The sequence below is a fragment of the Meles meles genome, chromosome 13, assembly GCF_922984935.1.
Source record: "Meles meles chromosome 13, mMelMel3.1 paternal haplotype, whole genome shotgun sequence".
Classification (NCBI taxonomy): domain Eukaryota; kingdom Metazoa; phylum Chordata; class Mammalia; order Carnivora; family Mustelidae; genus Meles; species Meles meles.
The window spans coordinates 35,382,471-35,407,483 of record NC_060078.1 but is presented as its reverse complement, the minus strand read 5'-3'; the positions used below and the strand labels follow the sequence as shown (position 1 = coordinate 35,407,483).

The 25,013-nt window shown below is 47.2% G+C and overlaps 3 protein-coding genes across 6 annotated transcripts in view; 2 read left to right on the top strand and 1 right to left on the bottom strand.

Annotated features, from left to right (window-relative positions):
- Positions 1–10,241, bottom strand: part of SAMD8 (sterile alpha motif domain containing 8) — a 52,136-nt gene extending 41,895 nt beyond the window's left edge. For 3 of the 4 annotated variants that reach the window (XM_046027225.1, XM_046027227.1, XM_046027228.1), the window contains exon 1: positions 10,040–10,241. In XM_046027225.1, the coding sequence (XP_045883181.1) occupies positions 10,040–10,213 (174 nt within the window). In that variant the 5' untranslated portion in view covers positions 10,214–10,241. Of the gene's footprint in view, positions 1–7,601; positions 7,711–9,377; positions 9,408–10,039 lie in introns of those variants that run through there. The other variant, XM_046027229.1, reaches the window with a different exon arrangement.
- A 1,951-nt stretch (positions 10,242–12,192) lies between these two features.
- On the top strand, positions 12,193–13,340 carry LOC123955035 (dual specificity protein phosphatase 13-like). Its single transcript, XM_046026585.1, has 2 exons — positions 12,193–12,338; positions 13,106–13,340. Exons 1-2 carry the CDS (start codon positions 12,193–12,195, stop codon positions 13,338–13,340), a joined length of 381 nt encoding a protein of 126 aa, XP_045882541.1.
- Positions 13,258–24,514, top strand: LOC123955483 (dual specificity protein phosphatase 13). The gene is made up of 7 exons (XM_046027591.1): positions 13,258–13,323; positions 14,334–14,541; positions 16,519–16,722; positions 17,710–17,804; positions 21,366–21,539; positions 23,227–23,447; positions 24,145–24,514. The coding sequence occupies exons 2-7, from the start codon at positions 14,455–14,457 to the stop codon at positions 24,345–24,347; spliced, it is 984 nt and encodes a 327-aa protein (XP_045883547.1). The 5' UTR covers positions 13,258–13,323; positions 14,334–14,454; the 3' UTR covers positions 24,348–24,514.
- Positions 24,515–25,013: the final 499 nt, after the last annotated feature.

Sequence of the window (25,013 nt, the reverse complement as noted above, 5' to 3'; positions counted from 1 at the left end):
TGAAGTAGATATACTTTTCCCTATTACTCCCTGGATAAACCACATACCTGAGAAAGGACCCATATCTAGAACATATAAAAAACTCCCAAAATTCAACAGTAAAAAAACCCAAAAATCCAAAGGAAAAAATGGGCAAAAGACACAAATAGGCTTGTCATCAAAGTGGATACATGAGGGACACCTGGGAGGCTCAGTTAGTTAAGAGTCTGCCTTTGGCTCAGGTCATGATCCCCATTAAGCTTCCTGCTCAGTGCGGAGCCTATTTCTCCCTCTCCCTGCCCCCCCTTGCTTGTATGTGCTCGCACGTGCGTGCTCTCTCTCGAGCTGACAAATAAATAAATAAAACCTTAACAAAAAAAATAAAAGAGGATATATGAATGGCAGGGAAGTACCTGAGAAGGTGTTCAGCATCACAAGCTGCTAGGGAAATGAAATTAAGACCATGGTGAGGTTTCACTACACACCTGTTGAACAGCTGAAGAAAAACTGTGCCAATATGGAATGCTACCAAGGATGCAGAGAAACTGGACCTCTCACATACTGCTGGGGGCAAGCAAAATTGTACAGCCATGCTGGATGATAGTTTGGCAACTTCTTTAAAAACAGGACAGACTGGGAGCACTTGCGTGGCTCAGTTGTTAAACGTCTGCCTGTGGCTCAGGTCATGTTCCCATGGTCCTGGAATCTGTTTCGCCCTCTCCCACTCCCCCTGCTATGTTCCCTCTCTCACTGTGTCTGTCAAATAAATAAATAAAATCTTAAAAAAAAAACAAAACAAAACCCCAAACAGCATAGACTTCCCATATAGCCTAGCAACTATACTCCTACTCCTGGGCATTCATCCCAGAGAAATGAAAGCTAAGGTTCACAAAAAAACCTGTATACAAATGTTCCTAGCTTCACTATTATCATAGCTGAAATGTGTATAAAATCAAAATATCTCACAATATGCGAAACTGTGGTACATCCACACCATGGAATACTACTTGGCAATAAAAATTAATAAACTATGGACACACATAATTGGTGGGTCTCAAGGACATTGTGCTAAGTGAACAAAGTCAATCTCAAATTGTCACATACAGTATGATTCCCTTTATAATATCTTCAAATGATAAAATTATAAAGGCAGAAAACAGATTAGAGGTTGCTAAAAGTTAGAGTTATGTATCTAGAGTGTGGAGGTTAACCCAAGGGAAATCCTTATAGTGATAGAATAATTCTATACGTTTTAAAAAAATTTTTTAGGCTTTTTAAGTTTTTAAATTTATTTATTTAAGTAATCTCTACACCCGAGGTGAGACTCGAACTCATAACCCGGAGATCAAGAGTCACATGCTCTTCCAAGTGAACCAGCCACGTACCCTTCTATATCGTGACTGGTGCAATGGTTAAACAAATCTACTCATGATAAAATGACACACAACTACAGACACATTCTGAACCAATGTCAATTTCCTGGTCTTGATACTGTACTATAACTATGTAAGATATAACTAGCGAGGCAACTTGATAAGTGGATTCTCTGAGTACTATCTACACAATTTCCTATGAATCTAATTATTTTAAAATCAAACTTAAAAAAAATTAAAGGAGCAAAATGTCTTAAAAAATAGCACATGAAGCCTAGGCATATATCTTTAAATAAATAAAATGTCAAACTATTATTAGTTACTCCTCCAGTGAACTCTTTCACTCTCTACCTTAATTATTTCTAAAATTCCTAAATTTTATACAATGAGCATGTAATACTTGATATCCAAAGCGAAAAGACTCTTTTTTTGGGAAGGGGGTAAGGATGCAAAAGACTCTTGAGAAGATGACAAGGGGGTGCTTGAGTGGCTTGGTCAGTTGGGCATCTGCCTTCTGCATGGGTCATGATCGTGGAGTCCTGGGATGGAGCCCTGCATTGGGCTCCCTGCTCAGCTAGGAGTCTGCTTCTCCCTCTCCCTCTGCTCCCCCCACAACCCCCACTAATGCACTCTCTCTCTCACTCTCTCAAATACATAAATAAATCTTTAAAAAACCCGCAAAAGAATATTACTTCTCATCGTTTAAAGCACATCACACAAATAGATATGAACAGAAAATTTAAAAATCAACTAAATTCAACTATTAACCCATGTATGCATATACACACTAAATAAGGGTAAAAAACAGTGAAGCAACTAACAAGACCAAGAAGTCCAAAAGAACATCTGATTACAGACCCGTTTGATCACCCATTATCAGTGTGACTTTAGAAAATGACTTAACCTTTATACTTTGAGACCAAGAGATTACAAATAGAAACTAATTAGAAATACTAAACATATGTTTTGTAAATCAGGATGACAGAATTCTTAAAATGGTGGGAACTGTGATCTGAAAGATCTAGTATAATTCTTCAACTGACAGCTAAAGAAACAAAGGCTTGAAAGTTTAATTTCAGACAGCTATTCTACAACAGAATCTGATATAAAACCCAGAAAGCACAGCGTTTAAGAATGCTGGCTCTGGAATCAAACCGCGTAGGTTCAAATCGTGGATTTACCACTCACAGCTATGTGACCTTGCATTAGTTACTTAATCTTCTTGGGCCTCAGTATTTTTAATCTGCAAAATGAAGAGAATACTGGTTCTTACTCCATAGCCTTTTTAAGATTACATAGAATACTACATGTAATGCACTTATAATAATGCTTATTAGCAAATACAAACTTCGCAGTAAATGTAAGCTGGTTTTGCCATCCTCATCAACTCCCTTCTGCTAGCGTTGCCCTAGGCCTGAAATTAAATCATTAGGATAGTCATATATAATTAATAATCAAACCCACTCTTAACTCTTGAAACCTCTGGGTTAATATGAAATAATTTTGAGTATTTGAAAACAACCATAAAGTCTTATAAAAGTTTTGCTCAAGGTGGATTACCTTTTAGGGAAACAACTGTGTAGTAAAATAACATAAGCCAAAAAACAAAATAACAATAGTGATTTCAGTTAATCAGAGTAGAATTCAACTCAACAGGAGTTCCTCATATAAAGACTTATTTAATAACAAGTTTAACTTAATAAAAATATTTCAACAAGAACATACCAACCGTTAAAAATATGTTACAGGTTGATGCAATTGATTATTGTTGGTATATAAAAGTACTTCTAGGGGTGCCTGGCTGGTTCAGTCAGTAGAGCATGTGACTCTTGATCTTGCGGTTGTAGGTTCGAGCCCCACACTGGGTATAAAGATTACTTAAAAATAAAATCTTAGGGATGCCTGGGTGGCTCAGTCAGTTAAGGGTCTGCCTTTGGCTTACATCATGATCCTAGGGTCCTGGGATGGAGTACCACATCAGGCTCTCTGCCTTTGGTCATGATCCTGGGATCCTGGGATCAAGTCCTACGTCAGGCTTCTTGCTCAGCGGGGGGCGTGCTTCTCCTTCTGACTGCGGCTCCCCCGTTTATGCGCTCTCTGACAAATAAAATCTTTTAAAAAAAAATAAATAAAATCTTAAAATAAAAAAGTACTCTATACTTTAACAATCTGGGAAGAAACTGGGAAAATTTCCTAAAGTGACAGGTTCTAGTAACTGGAAAGACACAAACTATCCTGCTGGTTTTAATTATGCAAACACATAAAAGACCAAAATGGTTTCTAGTTTATCATTATGCAATCTTTAGAATACAAAGCATACATCAACAGGGGCACCCAGGTGGCTCAGCTGGTTAAGTGTCCAACTCTTAATTTCAGCTCAGATCTCAAGGCCATGGGATCAAGTCCCTCCTGCACTCAGTGCTCAGTGAAGAGTCTGCTTGAGATTCTCTCTCTCCCATTGCCCCTGCCCCTGTGTGCACACACACCTGCTCTAAATTAATCTTTTAAAAAAAAAACCCACAAAGGATATATCAGCAAAATGAAAACTTTATTTTCTGTGTGTCTTACAGAACCAATGTCTAGGTTCATATAGTGACAGTGATTTATTTATTTATTTATTTTTATTTATTTATTTTTTTAGTGACAGTGATTTAAATATGCTGGACTTTCCTTGCAGTTTCACTTGATTATGTGTATCTAAAATACTAGAGTATAGCCTGAAAAAATTGTCTTCTTTAAAAACCATACTTGTCTTTAAAAATTATACATTAAAATGTCTCTAAAGGAATTTAGAACAATGAATGAAACTTGATTCATAAATACAAAATGTGCTGTTTTTGAAAGTTATTACCGATTGCGTACACAATAAAATTTTTATGTATTTTTTTTATTTTTTAAAAGATTTTATTTTTGGGGGGGTAGAGAGCACAAGTCTGGGGAGGGGCAGAGGGACAAGTAGCCTCCTCACTGTGAGTGTGGAGCCCAATGTGGGGCCGGATCCCAGGAACCAGAGACCATAAAGTCAGATGCTTAATCGAATGAGCCACCCAGACACACCTACAATATAATTTTTTTAATTGTAATTTTTAAGTGATGTATAAAACCTAAAAAATAATATCCACATCTCAAGAGAAAAAAAGGGGAAGAAATTTTTAAAAATTATATAAAATTAATATTAATATATTCCCCTTTAGGCAACTATACATTATAACTGAACTTACACTAAAATAAACTTAAGTCTAAATTTACCTAATAAAGCTTAATTATTATGCACACAATAGAGACAAATCATACCAGTCTGTAGATCCATAAACCAGAGCATAAAATTAATTTTTATGAAAGTAGAAAGCCTAAATTATAACGTAGAAGGATGAAGTTTACTTTGGCATTTAGCTCTGCAGTTTGTTAGTATTCAGGACTATGCAGCTTTTATTTCTAATCTCATTTTTATTTTTTTAAATTCTAAATTAAAATCTTTCTGTTGAGCAAACACAAAACTATTATTTTCTTTATATTTATCAAAAAATAGTTTACTTTTCTTAAAAAGCAGAGAGCATTGTTTCCAAAACATCTATGAAATCTTCTATAGTTACAAGACAATTACAAAGACCTGGAACCAATTTCTACCATCAATTTTTGAAACTCTAGCAGTGATTCTCTACTGTTTTGTTATGTTCCACTTTGAAGCAGTAGAGTTTAGGACAGCACATGTGAAGAAATGCTGTACTTCAGTTCTCAGATATTTTTTGCTGCCTGGACCATGCACTCTGAGATACTATTAAAAAAAAAAAGTTGTCATGTATACCAAAGAACACAAACTTTTTCTGGTTCCAACTTGCCTTTAGACTAAGACTTCCACTAGCAGGTTGCACCAAATTCTATACCACATCCAGAACATCACAGCTCAGCGAGTAAGAATCTAACAGATAACACTGTCCAGTTTAAATACTCAGTTACAGTAAAAGTTTTTACACAATGATGAAAATTTAGTAGTAAATGTGATGATGGGTTCTTGATCTGGCTGCATGTCAGTACATAGAAATACACCAGCAAAGAAGCATATAAAATTCTAATTCTTATTCTAATCACGAAAATGATATTTAGAGGGGCACCTGGGTGGCTCAGCGGGTTAAGCTTCTGCCTTCAGCTCAGGTCATGATCCCAGGGTCCAGGGATCGAGCCCCACATCGGATTCTCTGCTCACCAGGTAGCCTGTTTCCCCCTCTCTCTGCCTGCCTCTCTGCCTACTTGTGATCTCTCTCTCTCTCTCTGTCAAATAAATAAATAAAATCTTAAAAAAAATTTTTTTTTAAATGGTATTTAGGGGCACCTGGGCGGCTCAGTGGGTTAAAGCCTCTGCTTTCAGCTCGGGTCGTGATCCCGGTGTTCTGGGATGGAGCCCCGCATCTGGCTCTCTGCTCAGCAGGGAGCCTGCTTCCATCTCTCTCTCTCTATCTGCTTGCTTCTCTGCCTACTTGTGATCTCTGCCTGTCAAGTAAATGAATGAGATCTTTAAAAAAAAAAAAAAAAGAAGTTGTTCTAGGGAAGCAAGGGCTTCATTTCATATTTGAAAAAAAATGGTATTTAGAAAGGCTAAAGATATTGATTAGTAAAACCTTTATTTTTACATATGCTACACCTCCAAATCATACCAGCATAATGGAAAATTAGAAACTAGCTCAAAGTTTCAAAACTATTATAATATTACAAAAATATATTGGACTTGGACCCCAAATTTAATGTATGGTTTTGGCAAGCTTTAGTTTTATGACAAAATTGTACTGATGAAACTGACATCAATTTGGTCTCAAAGTTCCAGACTAAAACCAATTTGCAAGCATTTTCAGTAACTCAGTGATACAGTTTCACTTATAAGACCTAAAATTAGTAGAATTCATGGTTCTCATTTCTTATCTCCTACTAGAATGTCCTGTCAAGAATTTTGAGAACAAAGGGTCAAGATAATAGATATGTTACAGCCTCTCTTGACACTGCCACAATTCAAATGCTTAACTAAACCCACAATATAAATTTGAGACAAATAAAAATATAGGTCACTGACTTCAAAACACCCCTCTGAGGTACATATGATGAAAACCGTTCTATGTTGAAACACTGTGATTAAACTATTGTAACCAAGCTTTCCCAGTTTCTACTATCCTAAGCAAGAGTCAAGAGAGATTCATGTTACATTCCATATTGAAGTGATTTTATCACTGGGAGGACCCAGTGTGCGGTAAAGTAACAGAACATTACAACAGAGAGGCATGAAGTCTAGATCCAGCTAGCAGGGGTCAGGCTTAAGATTCAGGGATGATGGTGCTGTGTATTATGGGGGGAGGAACTTTGACACAAAAAGTCTGTCACAAATCCGTACCCCATACTCAAACGACAAATTATGAACCAGTGACAGAGGCATCATGTAAACACTGAACTGATCAACAAGCGAGTCTGGTTCATGCGTTCCAAGTTTTGTTAACTTCTGGATTTCTCAAAGCTAAGAGGACAATAAGACCTAAAGAAAGAATTACTATTAACATCATATATTACATTAGGGCTGGAGGTAAGAATTTTCAAAGAATATCTAATTAATGTGGTCATTCTTACAAGACAAAATAACAGTATTCATTAGAACATCAGTGATACCAGAACTTCTCAAAAACAATGTTCAAATTTCAATTCTCAAAAAAAGCCATGAAAATGTCTCTAAATCAGCTATGGCAAAGTTTTGAAAAAACAGTGAAAATATGTTGGTTAACAAAAAAAGAATGTTTACAAGTAGCTGTGCACTGTGAATTAGAGTCTTTACAGAATGGAAAGTACTACTGAAATAAAAACTGATTTATCTAAGTATATCTGCAAGTTCTGCCATTGTGATCATGATGGCTTCTCCTTGTCTAGGGAAACTGCTCAAGCACGAAGCTGAATTTTTTTTACAACTAAGTGTGAGAACTGTCAAAGGGAAACAAAAATAACTATTAGGCATGCTAATCTATTAATTGCACAACTCCATTTAATGGTTTGTTTAATTTCATAGTAATATTAAGATGTAACCTTAATAGAGTTCTATTTCAGTTCAACTCCATAAATTTTTAATTGCTTTTATTTAATTTATTTGTTTATTTGAGAGAGAATGAGAGAAACAGAGAGAGCATGAGAGGCGGGAGGGTCAGAGGCAGAAGCAGACTTTCCACTAAGCAGGGAGCCCGATGCGATGTAGGATTCGATCCCGGGACTCCAGGATCATGACCAGAGTCGAAGGTAGTTGCTTAACCAACTGAGCCACTCACGTTCTGGCTGACTTTTATTTAGAGCTAAGTATGAAGACATAGTCTTTAGAGAATCTCAGTCTGGTGTCCTTAAGTAGAAACATAAACAATAATAATATTATGTAACTTCCTGCTAAAGATCATTTGTATTAAGTTAAAGGAAGTTATTAATCTTTTGACAACAGTTAAAGAAAAGAGAATTTGTCTTTCCTTTGAAGAAATAATTACCAGTCCCCTGAGCATCTGAACATATGATACAGTCTATACACATAAACTAATATTTAAAAGTTTTTGCAATCAGAACATTTTCACTGCATGAAGATTAAACAGTAAATACCCGTTTAGAGAAGAAACGCTGATTAAAAGTTTGTTTTGAAACGGCCAACAAATTTGCAAAATGTGTAACCAAATAAAAAGTTGTAAAAGTAATCTTATGAAACACAGCTAAAGTTAAAGAATTCCTGAAGCCACGCTATAATTTAACAATTACAAAACGTAACTTTTTTTTCTACTAAAGTGAATGTAAGTATTGCAATCATCATTTTTCTAGCACAATTACTGTTTTGGTACTACATCTTCCACAAAAAGTATCTACGTTGGGGTGCCTGGGTGGCTCAGTGGGTTAAGTCTCTGCCTTTGGCTCAAGTCATGATCTCAGGGTCCTGGGATCATGCCTCACATCCGCTCTCTGCTCAGCAGGAAGCCTGCTTCCCATCCCCCCCACCCCACACTTGCGATCTCTCTGTCAAATAAATAAATAAAATCTTTAAAAAAAAAAAAAAGTATCTATGTACCCACCTATCCCAGTTCTGTTTACTGCCTACTACAGCATCCTCTATTCTTATTTTTCTAGATCACTCTATTTAAAATATTATTCACACAATATATGCAAAGTTGCATTAATATTGGTCCTGCAAATTTGTCAGAAGTACCCCTCCAATTTTCAAGAGACCCCAGTCCTGGAGTTATGAATGAGAGAAGAGCTGGTACACCTGGACTGTGGTGATTTCACATATACAGCCGACTCTTGAACACCAGGGTTTGAATTGTATGGGTCCACTTGTATGAAATTTTTTTTCAATAAATGCAGTCCTGTAAATTTATTTTCTCTTTCATATGATTTTCTTAACATTTTCTTTGCTCTAGGTTACTTTATTATAAGAATATAATACATAATATGCATAACAAATAAACTGTGTTAACTGTTTATGTTATCAGTAAGGCTCCTGGTCAACAGGCATTAGCTAAGTTTCTGAAGAGTTAAAAGTTAAAAGGATTACGACTGCATGCTTCTAAACCCCTGTTGTTCAAGGGTTAACTGTAGTTTTATAAACTCTTTTAACCCAGACACCTGCACTGACCATATTTTTACCCTGCAGTAAATGTGTCAACTCAAGTTGGCAAAGTGTAACCAGTCAATACTGAGTATCTGTAAACCCCAAGTGTCCAAATTCTTGTTTTGGTTTTTTAAATTTACAGGCAGCATATTAAATCTTTTCTTTCTAAAAGATCTAAACTTGTCTGGTAAACTTTAAGGAAAAAAAAAGAAAAGAAAAACCCACACCATTACTGTTAGAAGAAACCCAAATGGTATCTTTATTGTCAGAATCACTCCTTTCACTATCTTTTCCGAACATCACTTCCTTTTTACTACTTCCCCCAGCCGTTCCTGCAAATCAGTGTTCAACACCGCCCCAGATTCTTAAAAGGATCCACTGTCCACAAACGAGAAAGCCCCACAATCCAAGAGTATTACCCTAGTGATCTTCGGCGCTTTCAAAGACACCTGTGAAAATGCCAAAGCCTTGAATTAGATCCCCAAGGGCTCCTTTTCTTTCTTGACCCCATTTCTCTTTTTCTGGCCCTTCAGGTCAGACGACTTCCTATCCGACAGCCCCTCCCTCTTCCAATCAAACCTAAATCCGTCCTATTAGCAAGCCAACCCACCCACCCTGAGGTCAGCTACCTCGTCTGTCACAACCTCGTCGCGTCTCCCTCGCCAGGCTGTAATACCCACCTGGCGGCTTCCGATCCCTCGCCTCCATCGCCAAATCCCAGAGCATCCCTTCCTCCGGCTCCGCATTCCCGCGGGACCTCTTGAATCTGCTTCCCCCACTACTCGGCTTCCAAAACCCTCCAAGCCCTTGCCTCTTCAAAGCCACCCCTCCCTCGGGTCTCCCACTACCCTCGCTCCTCAGCCTCCTGCCATCGTCAACCCCCTCAAGGCCCTCGGCTCAACAGCCTCCATTTCCCACAGATTCCATTCTAGAGCAGACTCTCCCGGGTCCCTCAACCGTCTCCTGTGGCCCCTCCGGACCCCAGTCCTCTGCAGCTCGGCTCCGCCCCTGACTCCCAATTCATCCTCCGCGGCGGGCGCCCCCCCAAACTCCCCTCTCCTCAGCCATTGCTTCCGCTCACCTCCGCGGTGCGAGTCGGGCTCCCCTGACCCACCTCCGAGTCGGCGTCCGAATCGCCGTCGGAGTCCCGGGCCCTCCGGGCCTCGCCGGAGTGAAGCGCCTCGAGCGGCGGAGGCGGAGCCGGGGGCGGTGAGCTAGAGTGGAGGCGGGGGCGGTGGCGGCTCCGCGCAGGCATCGCTTCGGCTCGTCTCTGCCTCTCCCGCAGCCGCTGGAGTCCGAACCGGAACTGCTTCGGGAGGAGGGGCCCTACGGGCGTGAGGCGGGGCCCTACCGGCGGGGGCGGGGCCCAAACCGGAAGGGTCTCGGGATTCAAGATGCGCGAGGGAAGCAAAACCGCAGCGAAGAAGCCCGAGAGCGCATGCGTCAGCCCAAGGCCAAAGTGGGAGAAAATAAGGGGTTGGTGAAGAAGCGGGGGCGCTTATGAGATTAGTAGATGAAGTTTGGGAGCAAGAAGAGCTTGCCTAATTCCTTTGGAGGGCGCCAGCATCTCCCCAAGAGTCAGCATCCAATGATCATTGTTACTATTTATTGCCCCTTTACTTTCTGACAGTCCTTATTCCACATGCCATATAAATCTCACTTAAAATCTTTGTGCCAACTCTGCAGGGTGTTAAAACACAAAAGGGCTGAGTAACCTGTTTGAGGTACCGCAATTAATATGTTTTTTTTTTAAAGATTTTATTTATCCATTTGACAGGCAGAGATCACAAGCAGGCAGAGAGGCAGATAGAGAGAGGTGGAAGCAGGCTCCCTGCTGAGCAGAGAGCCTGATGAAGGGCTCAATCCCAGGACCCTGGGATCATGACCTGAGCCGAAGGCAGAGGCTTTAACCCACTGAGCCACCCAGGCGCCCCTTAATATGTTTTAAAGCCAGTATTCCTACTTAAATCTGTCTGCCTTAAATCTGTCTACAGGAGAACCTGTGCTCCTCTTCGTTATCAGAAAGTCCCTAACCCAGACCTAAAATTGGCATAAGCCACGTTCCAAACCACCTATGAACTGGGCTCCAACCCCTCCTTGACCTTCTTTCTTATCAAGTGCAGGGCAGACTTCGGTGGCTCTGATGGGGTGGAGACAGGTTCCAGGGTGAACATGAGTGCATACTTCTCCCACGGGATCCCCTGGTGTAGCCTTTACCCTCAAGCTGGGCTCAAGACCAGGGGCGGCTGGAAACCTTCCCACTGCAGCTCATACGCCTTCCATCCCGTCAGGCCTTCACGAAGTCACCTGAGAGCAGGCACGTTTTCTTACCTCTTCTGCCGGTAACTGGCTCTGACAAAGGGACAGAATATAGACCTTTCGCAGTTTCCTTTGTGGGGACAAAAGCCCTTGCAAGCAGGAGAATCTCCCTCCCACCCCAAAAATGTTTCTGATGACAGTCCCTTTGGCTCCTTAGAAGGTTTAAGGCAACATTCACTTCCCTTCTTCCCACTTCGATATACACGGCCCATTTCAGCCTTCTCTTTTGAGAAATCATTTATTTTCATTATAGAACCATTGTTCAAACCTTCCCCCACAAATCCTGTGAGCACCCTTTAGATGAGGAGTGCTCCTCTCCACACTTCTCTGACCCTACAATGCAGGAAACTTCCCCTCAGCCTCATAATCCTGAAGCTCACTCAGCAGCCATATGGTTCCCACCCAGTTTTTGCCACCCCTGCCCCCAGACCTGCAGAGCTTTTTTAAAAAATCCATTCATTGTTGAAACCAACCACCCTCTCTCCACCCTGGATCTCCACTTTAACTCAGTTCTCAGAACGAAATAGCCTTATTCAAGGCCCTAAGGCTATTAGTTCAACAAAAGTTTCTTAGGCATCTACTATGTGTTAAACAGAGAATATCCTTTGTTTCATTTAATCCTCATGTTTCTTTGAGGTAGATGTAATTTTCCTTACTTTACAGATAAAGAAACTGAGGAAGAAATTTAAGTGACTTGCCTAGATATGACTGATTCCATGTTGTCACGGAGTTTGAGGTTAAGGGGGTGGCTTGGGGGGAAACACTGTCCTGTTCTTTCTGGAGGCCTCTGTGACTTGCTGAGTCACTTGCTTCTGTCCCACCTGTCCCTGCCAATCTCCGGGAAGGAGAAATGACACTGGAGAGGCAGAGAGGAGTAACTGCAGAGACAGAGGGGTGGGTGGGCTGGGCTAGCCCATGGCTGAAGCCTCCGTCCCGGGGCTGAGAGGAGAGGAAGCCACGCCTTGCCCCAGCGTTCTGGAACTGGAGGAGCTCCTGAGGGCAGGGAAGGTTTCTTGCAGCCATGTGGATGAAGTTTGGCCCAACCTTTACATAGGAGATGCGTGAGTGGTAGCTGGTCGAAGGGGTGTGGGGAAGGGGACAAGGAGAGACAGTTCTTGGGCTCTTTATCAGCAATGGGAGCCGGGTGGAAGAAGGAGAAATAGTTCTGCACTGCACATCCCAAGCCAGGGACTTACTCCAGGACCCCAGGGTGCTGGGAACAATGCAGTGATCAGGTGTGACCACCAGGGGGAGCAGGGCTTTTGCCTGTCTGGATGACTGGAGCTCCCAGAGGATCCTGAAGTCTGATATACCCCAGACAATTGGTGTGTCAAGGGGCAGAGGCCTGGGGAACGGTGCTTTCAGGTATGAGATGGGGTAGACAGAGAGTTCCCCTTCCTGGTCCCAGCCTCCCTCCTCTGGACACAGAGTGGGTGAGAAAGGTGAATCAGGGAAGGTGTCACCATTGAATTTGCAAATTAGAAGCAGGTATGAGGTAGTGGCCAGGAGAGGCCAGATGTGGGCGGGGAAACATGGGGCAGGAAAGGAGGGGCAGCTGGATTCCAGGGCTGAAGCAATTCTTTCCTTCCTGTCTTGGCAAAGGCAGGAGCAGATGGCCTCAGGAAGTACAGAGGGTCTAAAGATAACCCTGTATGCCACCAACTCTTCCACCAGAAAGCTCTGAGGATGGGGCTCAAGCCTACTGGGTTCCTTGTGGCTCCCTTTGGACCTTTATGACTCTGTCCCTCTGAAGCAGGGGGCCAGAAAAAACCTCCTTCCTGGACTCCGTGGCTTAGCCAGGATCCAGCCCTATTCCTCCCCTTCCTAGGGCCACGGCAAATAACCGCTTTGAGCTATGGAAGCTGGGCATTACCCATGTGCTGAACGCAGCCCACGGGGGCCTCTACTGTCAGGGTAGCCCTGACTTCTACGGCAGCAGTGTGAGCTACCTGGGGGTACCGGCCCACGACCTCCCCAGTTTCGACATCAGTGGCTACTTCTCCTCAGCCGCCGACTTCATCCACCGTGCTCTCAGCACACCTGGGGGTAGGACTTGGGTCTGAACCCATATCCCATCCTGCTTACTCATGGGGGGCGATGTCCAGTTTCCCCTCAAATATCAATGCCTATAATCCCTGCCCCCGGGTTAGCCAATATCCCTCTCTGGATGTCAGTTCCTCATCTGCCTGACGGGAAAGACAAAACTGTGTCTCACTGCACTTTTTTTTGATACCCAGAGCGCTCTGACATGCATTTGTTCAACACCCATTCATATTCCCTCTGTTTATTATCTTTTCTGTGCCAGGCGCTGAGCTAGATACTGAATCTACGCTTAGACAAGGCAGAGTTCCTGCTCTTATGGAACTTGTCATTATGTTTTGTGGAAAGACAGTCAAAATTATGAGTACTATTCATATGAATGGGTAAATGTGAAGAGATCTAGGAGAACAGGAACAGGGCAAGGGCGCTCAATCCAGAGGACCAGGGAAGTGAGGGGCCCATCCTCTACAACAGGATTCACTGGGCCACGTGCAAAAAGTTTGAGCTGCTCTGTGATTCAAGTGATGTCGTGAATGGTCAGGAAAGACTACACAGGGAAACCATGTCTTAGCCGAGACCGGTCAGATGAGTAATCTACATTAGTCAGACCAGGAACAGGAGAAGTTTTAGAGGTAGTTGGCATAATGTGTGCTAAGGCTGGAGGCCAGAGGCCAGCATAGCTTTGAGGAACTGAAGGTGACTCAGTGTTCCTCAGGGTGAAGGTCGCAGTGAGGCAGCCTGAGGTGAAGCTGAAGGGTCAGCAGGGGCCATTCCAGCTCATGGACAGTCTTGTAAGCCACGTTAAGGAGTTTGGACCCTATCCCCAGGGTATGCTAATTAGGTATTGGTATACCCATTGGACAGATCAGGAAACTGAGAACCATAAAGGCTGAACAGTTTGCCCAGGGTTACAGATGTACCCAAGGCAGAGCAGGGGAAGGCATGTGGGCCCCTACCCCTGCTCCTGGGTGGGCCAGCAGGCAGGAAAGCGTCTTTCACCAGGATGTCTTCCTCAGCCAAGGTCCTTGTGCACTGTGTGGTCGGGGTGAGCCGCTCGGCCACGCTGGTCCTGGCCTACCTCATGCTGCGCCAGCAGCTGTCCCTGCGCCAGGCAGTGATCACCGTGAGGCAACACCGATGGGTCTTCCCCAACCGAGGCTTCCTCCACCAGCTCTGCCAGCTGGACCAGCAGCTGCGGGGCACAGGCCGGAACTGAGGGGCCAGGTGAGGGCTGAGCAGGACACGAGGAGGGGAGGGGGCCAGGCTGGGTGCAATTAGAAGTGAAAGGTCAGGTAAGGGCTGCACAAGAAATGTGGCAGGGAAGGCCAGTGAGGGCTGGCAGGGGTCCGGACCCAACTACAGCTCTGGGGGGCCAGTGCGGCCGCAGCTGTCACTCTACACTTAGTTATTTTCAGGCCAGCCCTGCATCTCCTTCTCACAGTGGGGAGGGAGAACTGGGGCTCCTGTCACCAGCCGTGGCCTCCTCACATGAGCCCTGCTTGATACACAGTTCTCCTGTCATCATGCCCTTCCCTTCCCCTCCTTTCCCTGTCTTGGACCCAGTACCCCACTCCCTACCTGCCCTCCCCCAATCAGTCCGATCTCAGAGATCCACAGAAGGAGCCTCCCTACTTTGCTCCCTCTCTGGTTCTTGGGATCCCTGTGGGACATTTTAAAGGTCTTCCAGAAAGTCTATCCAGCTCCTTTCTGCTTCCATTGACTTCCTGCCCGGCAGCTCCATGTGCAAAGGCATTTGGAGAATTAGCAGGCAGTCAGTCCTTAAGTTGCGTAAGAGGAACAGATCCTTAACACCTCTTCCCACCCCCCCACCCCACCCCCCCGTTTTCCCCATTCCTGTTGGAGGCCCCAGTATCCCCAGCTGCCTAGGAGAAGGAGTTGGGCTCCCCCTGCAGCCATGCTGCTTCTCAGGCTTCCAGACCACAAAAGTACACCGAGTGCTGCTTCAATCTCCTTGGCACCAGCCCTGTGAAAAGTTCTCCTTCAGCTCAGCTGGGAGGAGACAGGGGTTTTTCTTCCTGCGGTAATGGGTGGTGCAGGGAGCAGCATTGTGAGGGAGCCACAGTGTCCACAGCCCTTCCTCTCCCACCATGCCCAGGCTGGATCTGTTCCTGTCTGTCTCCAACAACTCACCTTCCTCTCATTCACATCCCCGCTGAGGGCCATGGGCTGGGGAGTTAAGCCCCAAGGCTGCTTTCCACTGGCCCTAGCCCACCTCTAGCTCCTGCCCATGCTGCTCCTTCCCTCATCTGTCCTCAGCCCTGACTTGGGCTGTGTGCCCCACCACCCCTCTGGCTCAGAGGGTCTGGCAGCTGGGGGTGGGTGACTGGCCTAGGCTCTCTTGGGAGTTGGGAAAGTGACAGGTTTCTCCTGCCAGGTGTGGATTGAATTTCCCCCTGCCGGGCCCCCCACCAAAAGCTGTTTTTGTCTCTGAAAGCATAACCAGCGCCACTAAGGGGGAGCACTTTAGCACTCTGCCCCCTTCCTGACACTGGCAGGAGGGTGAGCATCTTGGGGGTGGGGATTAGGGCAGGATGGAGAGCTAGGTTTAGAGTTTGGGGATGAATGTAATGGGAGAAATCAGGGTTATAGCTGGGTTTGGGATTAGGCCCAGGGCTAATCTGGGTGGGAAACTGTTGTGGGGAGCTCTGCAGATATGGGGAGCCAAGAGAGAGACAGGAATGGCATGTTGCCATCCTGCTCTCTCCTCTGAACCAGTTTCAGGAAACTGGTAGAACAGCAGATCTCTGATTATGCCCAGTTGCCCCACTTCCTTGGCCTGGAGCCCTTAAATACCCTGACCTCAAGCCTCAGCTAATTTCCCATCAGGCAGCTGGCTTTGGGGACATCAGTCAGGCTGCAGCACTGCAGAGTTCCTGGAGGTGACATCCACCAAACAGCCGATGCAACTGGAGCCCCAGGAGTTATGCAGTGTGCAGCCTATGCAGCCATACACTGTAGACCTAGGGACTCTGAAAGATGATGGGGAGAGGTCATGCCTCTCCATGAGCCCAGGGCCCCAAACCTGGTTTATCTCTCTCGGCACCCATACCCACCTGACCTTACACAGAGGGATCAAGGCAGAGACAGGTTAGGTGGAGGTCTTGCCCATACCCTTACAAGTCCCAGCCGATCTGGGCCTTGGATTGCCAACCTATAACATGGAGCTCATCTCTCCCCCAGAGCTGGTCCTTTCTCCCTGCCACAGGGCTGGGCCACTTTGTTTCCCTGGCACTGGCCCTGTTGGTGCTGCTGGAGGCTCTGGCCCAGGTGGAGACCAAGAAGATGGTAAGAACCCAGTGTGCGGTCTGCCCTAGAGCATGCTACCCCATCTGCTTCCTCCTGCTGCCTGCACTCCATGTTGGCTGTTGTCTTCAGTCCCCTCAGGTGGGAATGCGCTGCCTTCTCAGCCAACCCCTGAGGCTCCTCTGTCTGGGACTCCAAGTTCCCTGGGTTATGAGGCTGGGAGGAGAACAGGAGGGGATTCTAGGTGTTTGTGATGGCCCTTGGCCACAGCTGTCTCCACCAGCTCTCCCCAGGACTCCGGGAACCCCAGCAGGGGCTGAGCCCTATCTCTCTGGAGTTCAGACTTCAGAGACCCCTTGTAGGTGTGACTGCAGGTAGGCAGACGTCTCTGTGTGTGTCAGGCATCTGGGAGTGTGAGTGGAGGAGTACTGAAGTATTTGAGTCTATGGGGAGGGTCTCTGGAGAACAGGAAGGGATCTTAACAGGCCCAAATCCAAGGTCCCTAACTGACCCCAGTGACCTTGGAAAGGACCTAACAGACCATCTGGCTGGCCTCAAGAGACAGTGAGGTCTGGGTTAGGAAGCCCTTCTGGGGCAGGGAGGAGCCTGGAGGAGGGCACAGTGGCTTCTAGACACACAGCTTCTGACTTCAGAAGCACCTGACTTCACCTTTGTAAGAGTACACCCACTTTCCTCAGCCCGAGTCTTCTAGATCTGAATCCTGGGCTAGTCCTATAGTTCTCAGCTCCCAGCTAAGCACCCCCCGGACCTGGGTTCTAATGTTGGCATTGCTGCCAGTTTGTGTGTGGTTTTGGCTAGTCTTTTTTCTGTCCTCCTCCATGGAAGATCCTTCCCGCTCTAACCTTCTGCCCATGCTTCCCACCACCCTTGAAGGCTAAGGGAGCTTTGAAAATGGCTTCGTGGGTCTTCCTTCTCCCTGTCCCACAATCAACATATGCATACATCCAGACCCCTGCGGGCTGCCTCCGCCCCTGGCAAGGCCAGGTGCCTGGCTGGGCTTGGCACTGACCATGCCAGGGACCAGTGGGTGAGTTGGGAGTGTCGGGGGAGGCCAGAAGAGGGGAGTAGCACATCATGCTTTATAATTAAACTCAAATCAAAAAATAGCAACAGCATCAAGTGTGCGGAGACAGGGAGCTGGAAGCAGACAGCACGAAGTGCCCGTCAGAGAAGACCACAGCCTGGGCCAGATATCCCCACAGGTGGGTGAGTGCCCCTATCTCAGGGCCACAGAGCATGCTGGGTCATGAGGGCCAGGGCACCTGGGCTTGTGGGTGTTATGGAGGGATTGGGTTAGATTGGAGGACAGACTGGGTTAGAGACAGAGGCACAGACAAAGCAAGGTAGAGTCAGAAAGACATGGTCTTGAATCCCGGATCCCATGCTAATTGGCTGTATGACCTTGAACGTATTGCTTAATCGCTCTGAGCCTCAGTTTCCTCATCTGTAAAATGGGGATGATAATATTATCTGCTTCATAAGGGCACTGTGAGGATCCAATGAGAAAATGTAAGCATTTAGCTCTGTCTGGTACCTTAGTAGCTTAGTAGATCCTTAGTAAGTGGTGAATATAATTACAATGATTGCTGGACAGAGAAACAAACCTCAAGAAACACAAAGAGACAGAGACTAAGCCTCACTCTCCTGTGGGGAGATATGGCTGAGGCTCGAAGAAATAAGAGTAATAATAATTATTATTATTATACTAAAAAGGGTAATAATAATAGTAATGATAATAATAGTAAGCTGTATCCTTTGGGGGGGGGGCATCTATCCTAAGATAGGCCTGTGGAAGGGGCCTTCCTTTTAGTATCTCATGAAATTCTCACAGTAGCCCTGTGAAGGAACTGGCTCAGCAAGGACCACACAAATACCAGGCCTGAGAACTCTGCCCAGATCTGTCCTCCCAGGCCTGCCACCTGTATGCACAGTCCCACTGGCCAGTCACCGTCGGCTGCCACCTGCCACTTGCCCCGAGGTGTCCTTCGCCAGACTCCTCATGTCCTGCCCTGAGATGCCTGGCCTCCACTGTCCTTGGCCACGGTCCCATGTTCTTGGGGAGGAGGCGGGAGAAGCAGAGAGACTGGCTAGGAGGGAAGGCCAGCGGGAACATCTGGAGGTTCTGCTGAGGAGGTGGCTGGCCACGGCTGCTTCCTTGCCCTGAGGAGGTCTGGGCCTTGGCCTGAGGCCACGGGCATTCAGCGTGCGGTGGCAAGCACTGTGGCAGAGCACGAGCTCCTGTGAGAGGCTGAGGAGAGCCACAGGGAGAGGAGGGACACACACAAAGACAGAAAACAAGTGCCTAACCTCGTAAACAGCGGCAGCCCGGGAGCCGTGAAGCCACTGCCTAGGGAGGTAGCTGTTGGGCTCAGGGAGAAGGTGCAGGAAGGAGGCAGAATGAGGGCCGGAGAGGAGGAGAAGAGCCCGGCCTGGCCTGTCCCTGCCAAATGCTGGGCCCTGTGCTTTTCTCTGTGGTGGCTGGTGGCGGAGGAGACGTGGGAGGAGTCAGTCCAGCTCTGGGGGCAGCATAAACCAGGGGAACTGCTGCAGCCACAGACTTCCCTTCCTTGGCTATGTCTGGAGCTTGGAGGATGAGTCCTTGGGCAGGGGGGTGGGCCCAGCGGGACAAGGCAGACAGGTGTGGGGGTATATCCATGAGCTTCAGGTGTGCGGCTCTAGGTGGAACCAAACAAAGAATACCCCTAAGTCCAAGGAAAAGGCCCCATTCTCCAGACTTGGACCTAAAGCCCCTCAGAAGCTGAAACATGGGCTGTGGCCTAGCAGCCCCCAATCTTTGATGCCTATGCTGTGTCTTTCTCTTCCCAGGAGACCCCGAGACCCTCTCTCAGCCAGACCCAGGCGGCCGGCTCCCCGGGCACAGCTGGGCTGCAATGCGCCCACTGGCCACAGGGTGGCGGTCACACCCCACGCCACGCTCAGAGGCTGGGGTGGGCCTCCCGGGCTTCTCAGAGCTCCATCCAAGCCCACCTGCGGCTCACTCAGCCCCAGCCTTTGGCTCCACAGGGGTGTGGCCTTTGGACAGGCCTGGAGCCTGGGCTTTCCCCAACCCCAACACACTCTACTGCTCCCTACCCTGTGGTAACCACAAACCCAACCGCTGCTCTCCCTCTCAGGTCAGACACCCCCATCCCCACCCAAGGAATCCTAAAAAGGCAAGGCCAGGATCTCGCACAAGAAAAAGACAGGCCATGGCCCAGACAGGAGCAAAGACTTGCCGGAGGCCACAGAATGAGTTAACGGCCCATCTCTCTTCCCTCCCTCTGAAGTTCTTTCCACCACTTCTGTTAGCCTCCCATGTCCAAGGAGAGTTCCAGGGCCAAGGGCCTTTGTCCCAGAGATGCCAAGCAGAGAGGGGCCTGGGAGTTGGGAAGGATTGCACTTCAGTCCACAGCGGCCTAGGTCTGCACTCAGACCCCACCCCCACCGGCTCCAAGGGAAGGACCTGGAATTCTAGCCACTTCACAGCATTTGTGTTCTGGGCGGAACCCGCTGCGGCCGGGTTCTGCTTGGGTGCTGAGTCCCGTCCCTGTACCCACTCCCCCATTCCCGGCCCCAGGCCATGCCCTAGGTAGGTGGCAGGCCACTCAGCCTGCCCTGAGAGGTGACAGTGGGAGATGAGGGGGAAAGCCGGGTCTTCACTTCCACCCTGCCCACCAGCTGCCCACTGGGTGAGCTTGGCCAAGCCGGTGGCCTCCTGGGTGCCCATTTCTCTTCCCGGTCCTGTCCCTGCCTGCCCAAGAGAAAAGATGTTCTTCCCAGTTTGTTCCTTTCCTAGTTACTGGCTGAGGGGGCCAGGGACAATCAGCCAAGATAGGCACTCCTTCCCAGCTCCGCACCAGCCCCAGCTTCTGGTGCCACTGACATCCCAGCTCTGCAGGGGCCCGGACACCCTCAGACAACCGACTCCTGACACAAGCCACCCCACCTGGGTGAGGCCTGACCTGCAGCACTGGCCTGAGTCATGGGGGTAAGGAGGAACGTCCCAGGGCCTAGAGGTAGAGGTGCGACAGCCCCACCAGGCTCCTCTGTAGAGACAGATGGAGTAGTAACCCTCTCTGGAGTTCCCAGAGGTGGCAGCCGGAAGGCTTGGGGCACAACCGGACTGAAACCCCAGACTTGCTCCCTATCAGCCACACAGCTTTGGGCATCACTTAAAACATTCTGAGTGAGGCCTCAGGCTCTTACGAGGCATCAGCTTACTTCGTATGGAGAGGCTAACAAATGCCATTTCATGAGATGGGCTCTGTCCTTCAAGTACCCGAAACTGGGAGGGACTAGAGACCTCTGGAGAGGACTTGGAAATAGCAGAGGAGGGGGCCTGAGGTGAGCTGCCAGGTATGAGGGCCTTCCTAAGTGCACCTCTGAGGTCCCCATCCCTACAAAGTCCCAAGTACCAGTGACTTAAGGGGGGAGAGTCTGTACTGACTAGTTGCTACTGACAGGGAACCCTTTCAAGGGCTCCTTGGGCAAAGCTTCCAATATCCGGGACCTCTGGAAAGGTCAGGAGAGACCTTCCCAGCTCCACAGCAGTGACAACGAATTGATTCCCTTGTTCTCTGGGGAAAAGGAACTAGGTCTCAGCCCCAGCTGACCTGGTTAATAACCTCATCCAAAATAGCTGAGGCCCTTCCTGCCACCTCCCAGTGGCCCCTGGGCCCTGCACCGTGCCTGGGCCTCCCCTTCAGCTGGACCCTCTGGTGGGAATCCTGTCCCCAACCACCACAGTGTCCACACTGTTTCAGGATGGACTCGCTGCAGAAGCAAGATCTCCGGAGGCCCAAGATCCACGGGGCAGTCCGGAGGTCCCCCTACCAGCCGCCCACACTGGCCTACCTCCAGCGCTTGCTATGGGTCCGTCGGGCCGCCATGCTGAGCCACGTCAATGAGGTCTGGCCCAACCTCTTCCTAGGAGATGCGTAAGTACGACCAACGGCAGGAGGTGGAGGGAATAGAAGGGAAGCCTCTCCCCGAGTCTTGCAGGGGCAGAGGGGGCACTGTCTTTGCCTCCCACCATCTCTTTCCACACGTCCCTATCCTTTGATGTTATTAATTTTAACTGTGGAAATAGAACACACACAAGAAAAGTACATACAGGACATACAAACTGTTTCACCATCCATGTTAAGAAACAGGACATTCCTTATGCCTCAAAAGTAACTGACCCTTCTCAGCATAACCCCCTTCCCTGTAGATGACTACTATTGAAATAATAGTATTGAAATAATCTCCTTGCTTTTCTTTATAGTTTCAACATCCATATACCTTACAATGTGGTTTTGCTTGTCCTTTTTTTTTTTTTTTTTATTTGACAGACAGAGGTTACAAGTAGGCAGAGAGGCAGGCAGAGAGAGAAGGAGGGGAAGCGGGCTCCCTGCTGAGCAGAGAGCCCGATGCGGGGCTCGATCCCAGGACCCTGGGATCATGACCTGAGCTGAAGGCAGAGGCTTTAACCCACTGAGCCACCCGGGTGCCCCGGTTTTGCTTGTCTTTTAAAGCTATATGAATGGAATCATATTGTGTGCATTTTGTGCCTGATTTTATTTGCTCAATATTGTCAGATTCACCCATGTTCTATGCAGCTGCGACTCACTCATTTTTCATCGCTGTATACTATTCATTTGTATGACTATACCATAGTTTATCCATTTGGTCGTATATGGACATTTGAGTTGTTTTGACTTTTTGGCTATTGTGAACAGTGATCCTAGGAACGGTCTAGTACATGGGTCCTGGGAGCACACACACAGGTTTCTCTAGGGTGTACAGTTATAATGGAAGAACTGTCATTTTCCCAAAAGTTTTCCTGAAATTTGAAACCTACGGATCAATATATGGATTTTAGAAATTATCCTTAATATTTAGAAAATATGTTCAGTATCTTGTCAATAATATGACAAGTATGCTATCCCCCACCAGGTAATCAGTAATAAAATCCTTGTTGACTTTTAAAAAATGCATACACTTCTATGTACATAAATGCCTCTTCACATTTTTCTTTTTTTACAAAAATGATACCTCTTTCTAGTCCCATTTTGTAATCTGCTTTAGGTAGAAAGCTTTTGAAATGGAACCACATAACATCTTTTGAAAATATTTTTAAACAGTGTTCTGTATTGTATCCTGCATTTTCCACAGGTTCTCAATATAGCACAGACACCTTTCCTCCTTTACCTGCAACTGTAACATTTTAAGGGTTGCAAAGTATTTCATTTAGCTATACGACACTCAGTCTCCTGTTATAGGATATTTAGTGATTTCTTCCAATTTTTCACTATCTTGAATATCATTAGATCCCCTTTTTTGGACACATTTTGGGTTTTTTTTTTCTTTAAGTTCCTAGAAGGGGACTTGCTGAGGGAAAGTATGTATATATTTCACATATTTTTAAGGCTTTTGATGCATGTGGCCAAACTGCACTTGACCAGAGTGAAAAAGAGTCTTGAACGTCAACTAGAGGAGCCCCTTCACTCAGGCCTGTTCACTCTTTCCAGTCTCACACTTGGAGGAGGATGGCAGAGGAGGGAAGGGGATAAGTACTAGCCCAGTCAGAGGGGACCCAATGAGACCTGCCCCCCTCTCAACTTTCCCATGCCTTCCCTCTAGGTATGTAGCGAGGGACAAGAGCAAGCTGATCCAGCTGGGCATCACCCATGTCGTGAACGTTGCTGCAGGCAAGTTTCAGGTGGACACAGGTGCCAAGTTTTACCGTGGAATGCCCTTGGAGTACTATGGCATTGAGGCTGATGACAACCCCTTCTTCGACCTCAGTGTCTACTTTCTACCTGTTGCTCGATACATCCGAGCTGCCCTCAGTGTTCCCCAGGGTGAGCTGCTGGGAAAGGCGTGGGAGGTGGGGGGTGGGGTCGTGATGGTTGTGGTGGTGGTGGTGGGGGGGAAATCTGGGGCTCTTTTTCCAGTAGCACTGCTGGGTTGGGTGTCCAGAGTTACAAACCACTTCAACAACCTTCCCGCCCCACGGAGCAATGAGCTACTACCATTTAGTGAGTGTCCCCTTCAGGGGACCAACAATCACAGACATAGCTAAGGTCCAGTGCAGTTGTCCCTGTAACCATATCCCTCAGTACTTGTGTTGGGCAGAAGGTACAGGGCCTAGCAAAGGCTAAGCAAGCCCTTCTAAGATGAGGCCTTGGCAAAAGGTTACAGGGACAGGGAAAGAACTGGCAGGAAGGGGAGGTAGGTGGACACCCCTGTCATCTGCCACAAATCCAGGGAACTCCAGAAATACAGTATTCCCCTCCCACCCTGCCAGAGTTGCAAAGGATTTCAGAGGAAGCATGTTGGACCTGGAGAAGGGAATCCCACCTGTTAACTTGCTGTGTGACCTCCAGCCAGTCCCTTTCCCTGTCTAGGCCTCAGCTGCCCCATCTGACTGTGAGAACACTGTCAGTATTCCCGGGTGCTGTGACAGGTGGGCTGAAGTCTGCCAGAAGGATCTTCAGTTCCCAGTGGGGTTGTCAGTGCAAGGGCAGGTAACTGACACTAGGCTGTGTCTTCCTGCAGGCCGTGTGCTGGTACACTGTGCTATGGGGGTGAGCCGCTCTGCTACAGTTGTCCTGGCCTTCCTCATGATCTGCGAGAACATGACCCTGGTGGAGGCCATCCAGACGGTGCAGGCCCACCGTGATATCTGCCCCAACTCGGGCTTCCTCCGGCAGCTCCAGGTTCTGGACAACCGACTGGGGCGGGAGACAGGGCGACTCTGACTTGGTGAGCAGCCGGGAGCCCTGACCCTCTAGCCAGCATGGCCTAACCCAGCCAGCCTGGCCCTGGGGACAGCAGCCTCTGCTGTTTCCAAAGACCTTGAGGTATAAATAGCAAGTGGGGGCTTAGCTGAGGCAGAAGCAGGGAGAACTGAGTGGTGACCTTTAGCAGGTGGATTTCCCTGACCCAATCCAGAGATTCTTTATACAAAAGAGAGTTCAGTCTGTCTCTATAATAAAAGGTTCATCATAATAAAGACAGGAGATCTCCTGGTGGTTTGTGGGGTGTGTCTTACTCCAAGATGGTCATGAGAGTCCAGAAGACTTGCCTGCTCTGAGTCAGCATGAGGGCAACCTACAGAAAGGGTCTGAGTCCATGTCAAGTCTCCGTGGAGACGGAGGGCGGGTGAGGGTTAATCAGTGGTATCTTCCTCCGGTGCAAAAGGGAGGAAGAGGGTACAAGTGCTGAGAATTAGCTGGTCCTTTCTTCATTTTGTCCTCCATTGTAGCATCAGCCAAGAGCTAGGTTGTCGGAACCAAGACTGATGTTCAGTGCATCAGCATCCTCTCCATGCTCACCCTAGCAAAAAGCAATCATCAGAACTTTTGCTGTGCAAGTAGCGTCTCTTGAATATTTTCATCTATGCTTTACTTTAAAAAGGACTGACT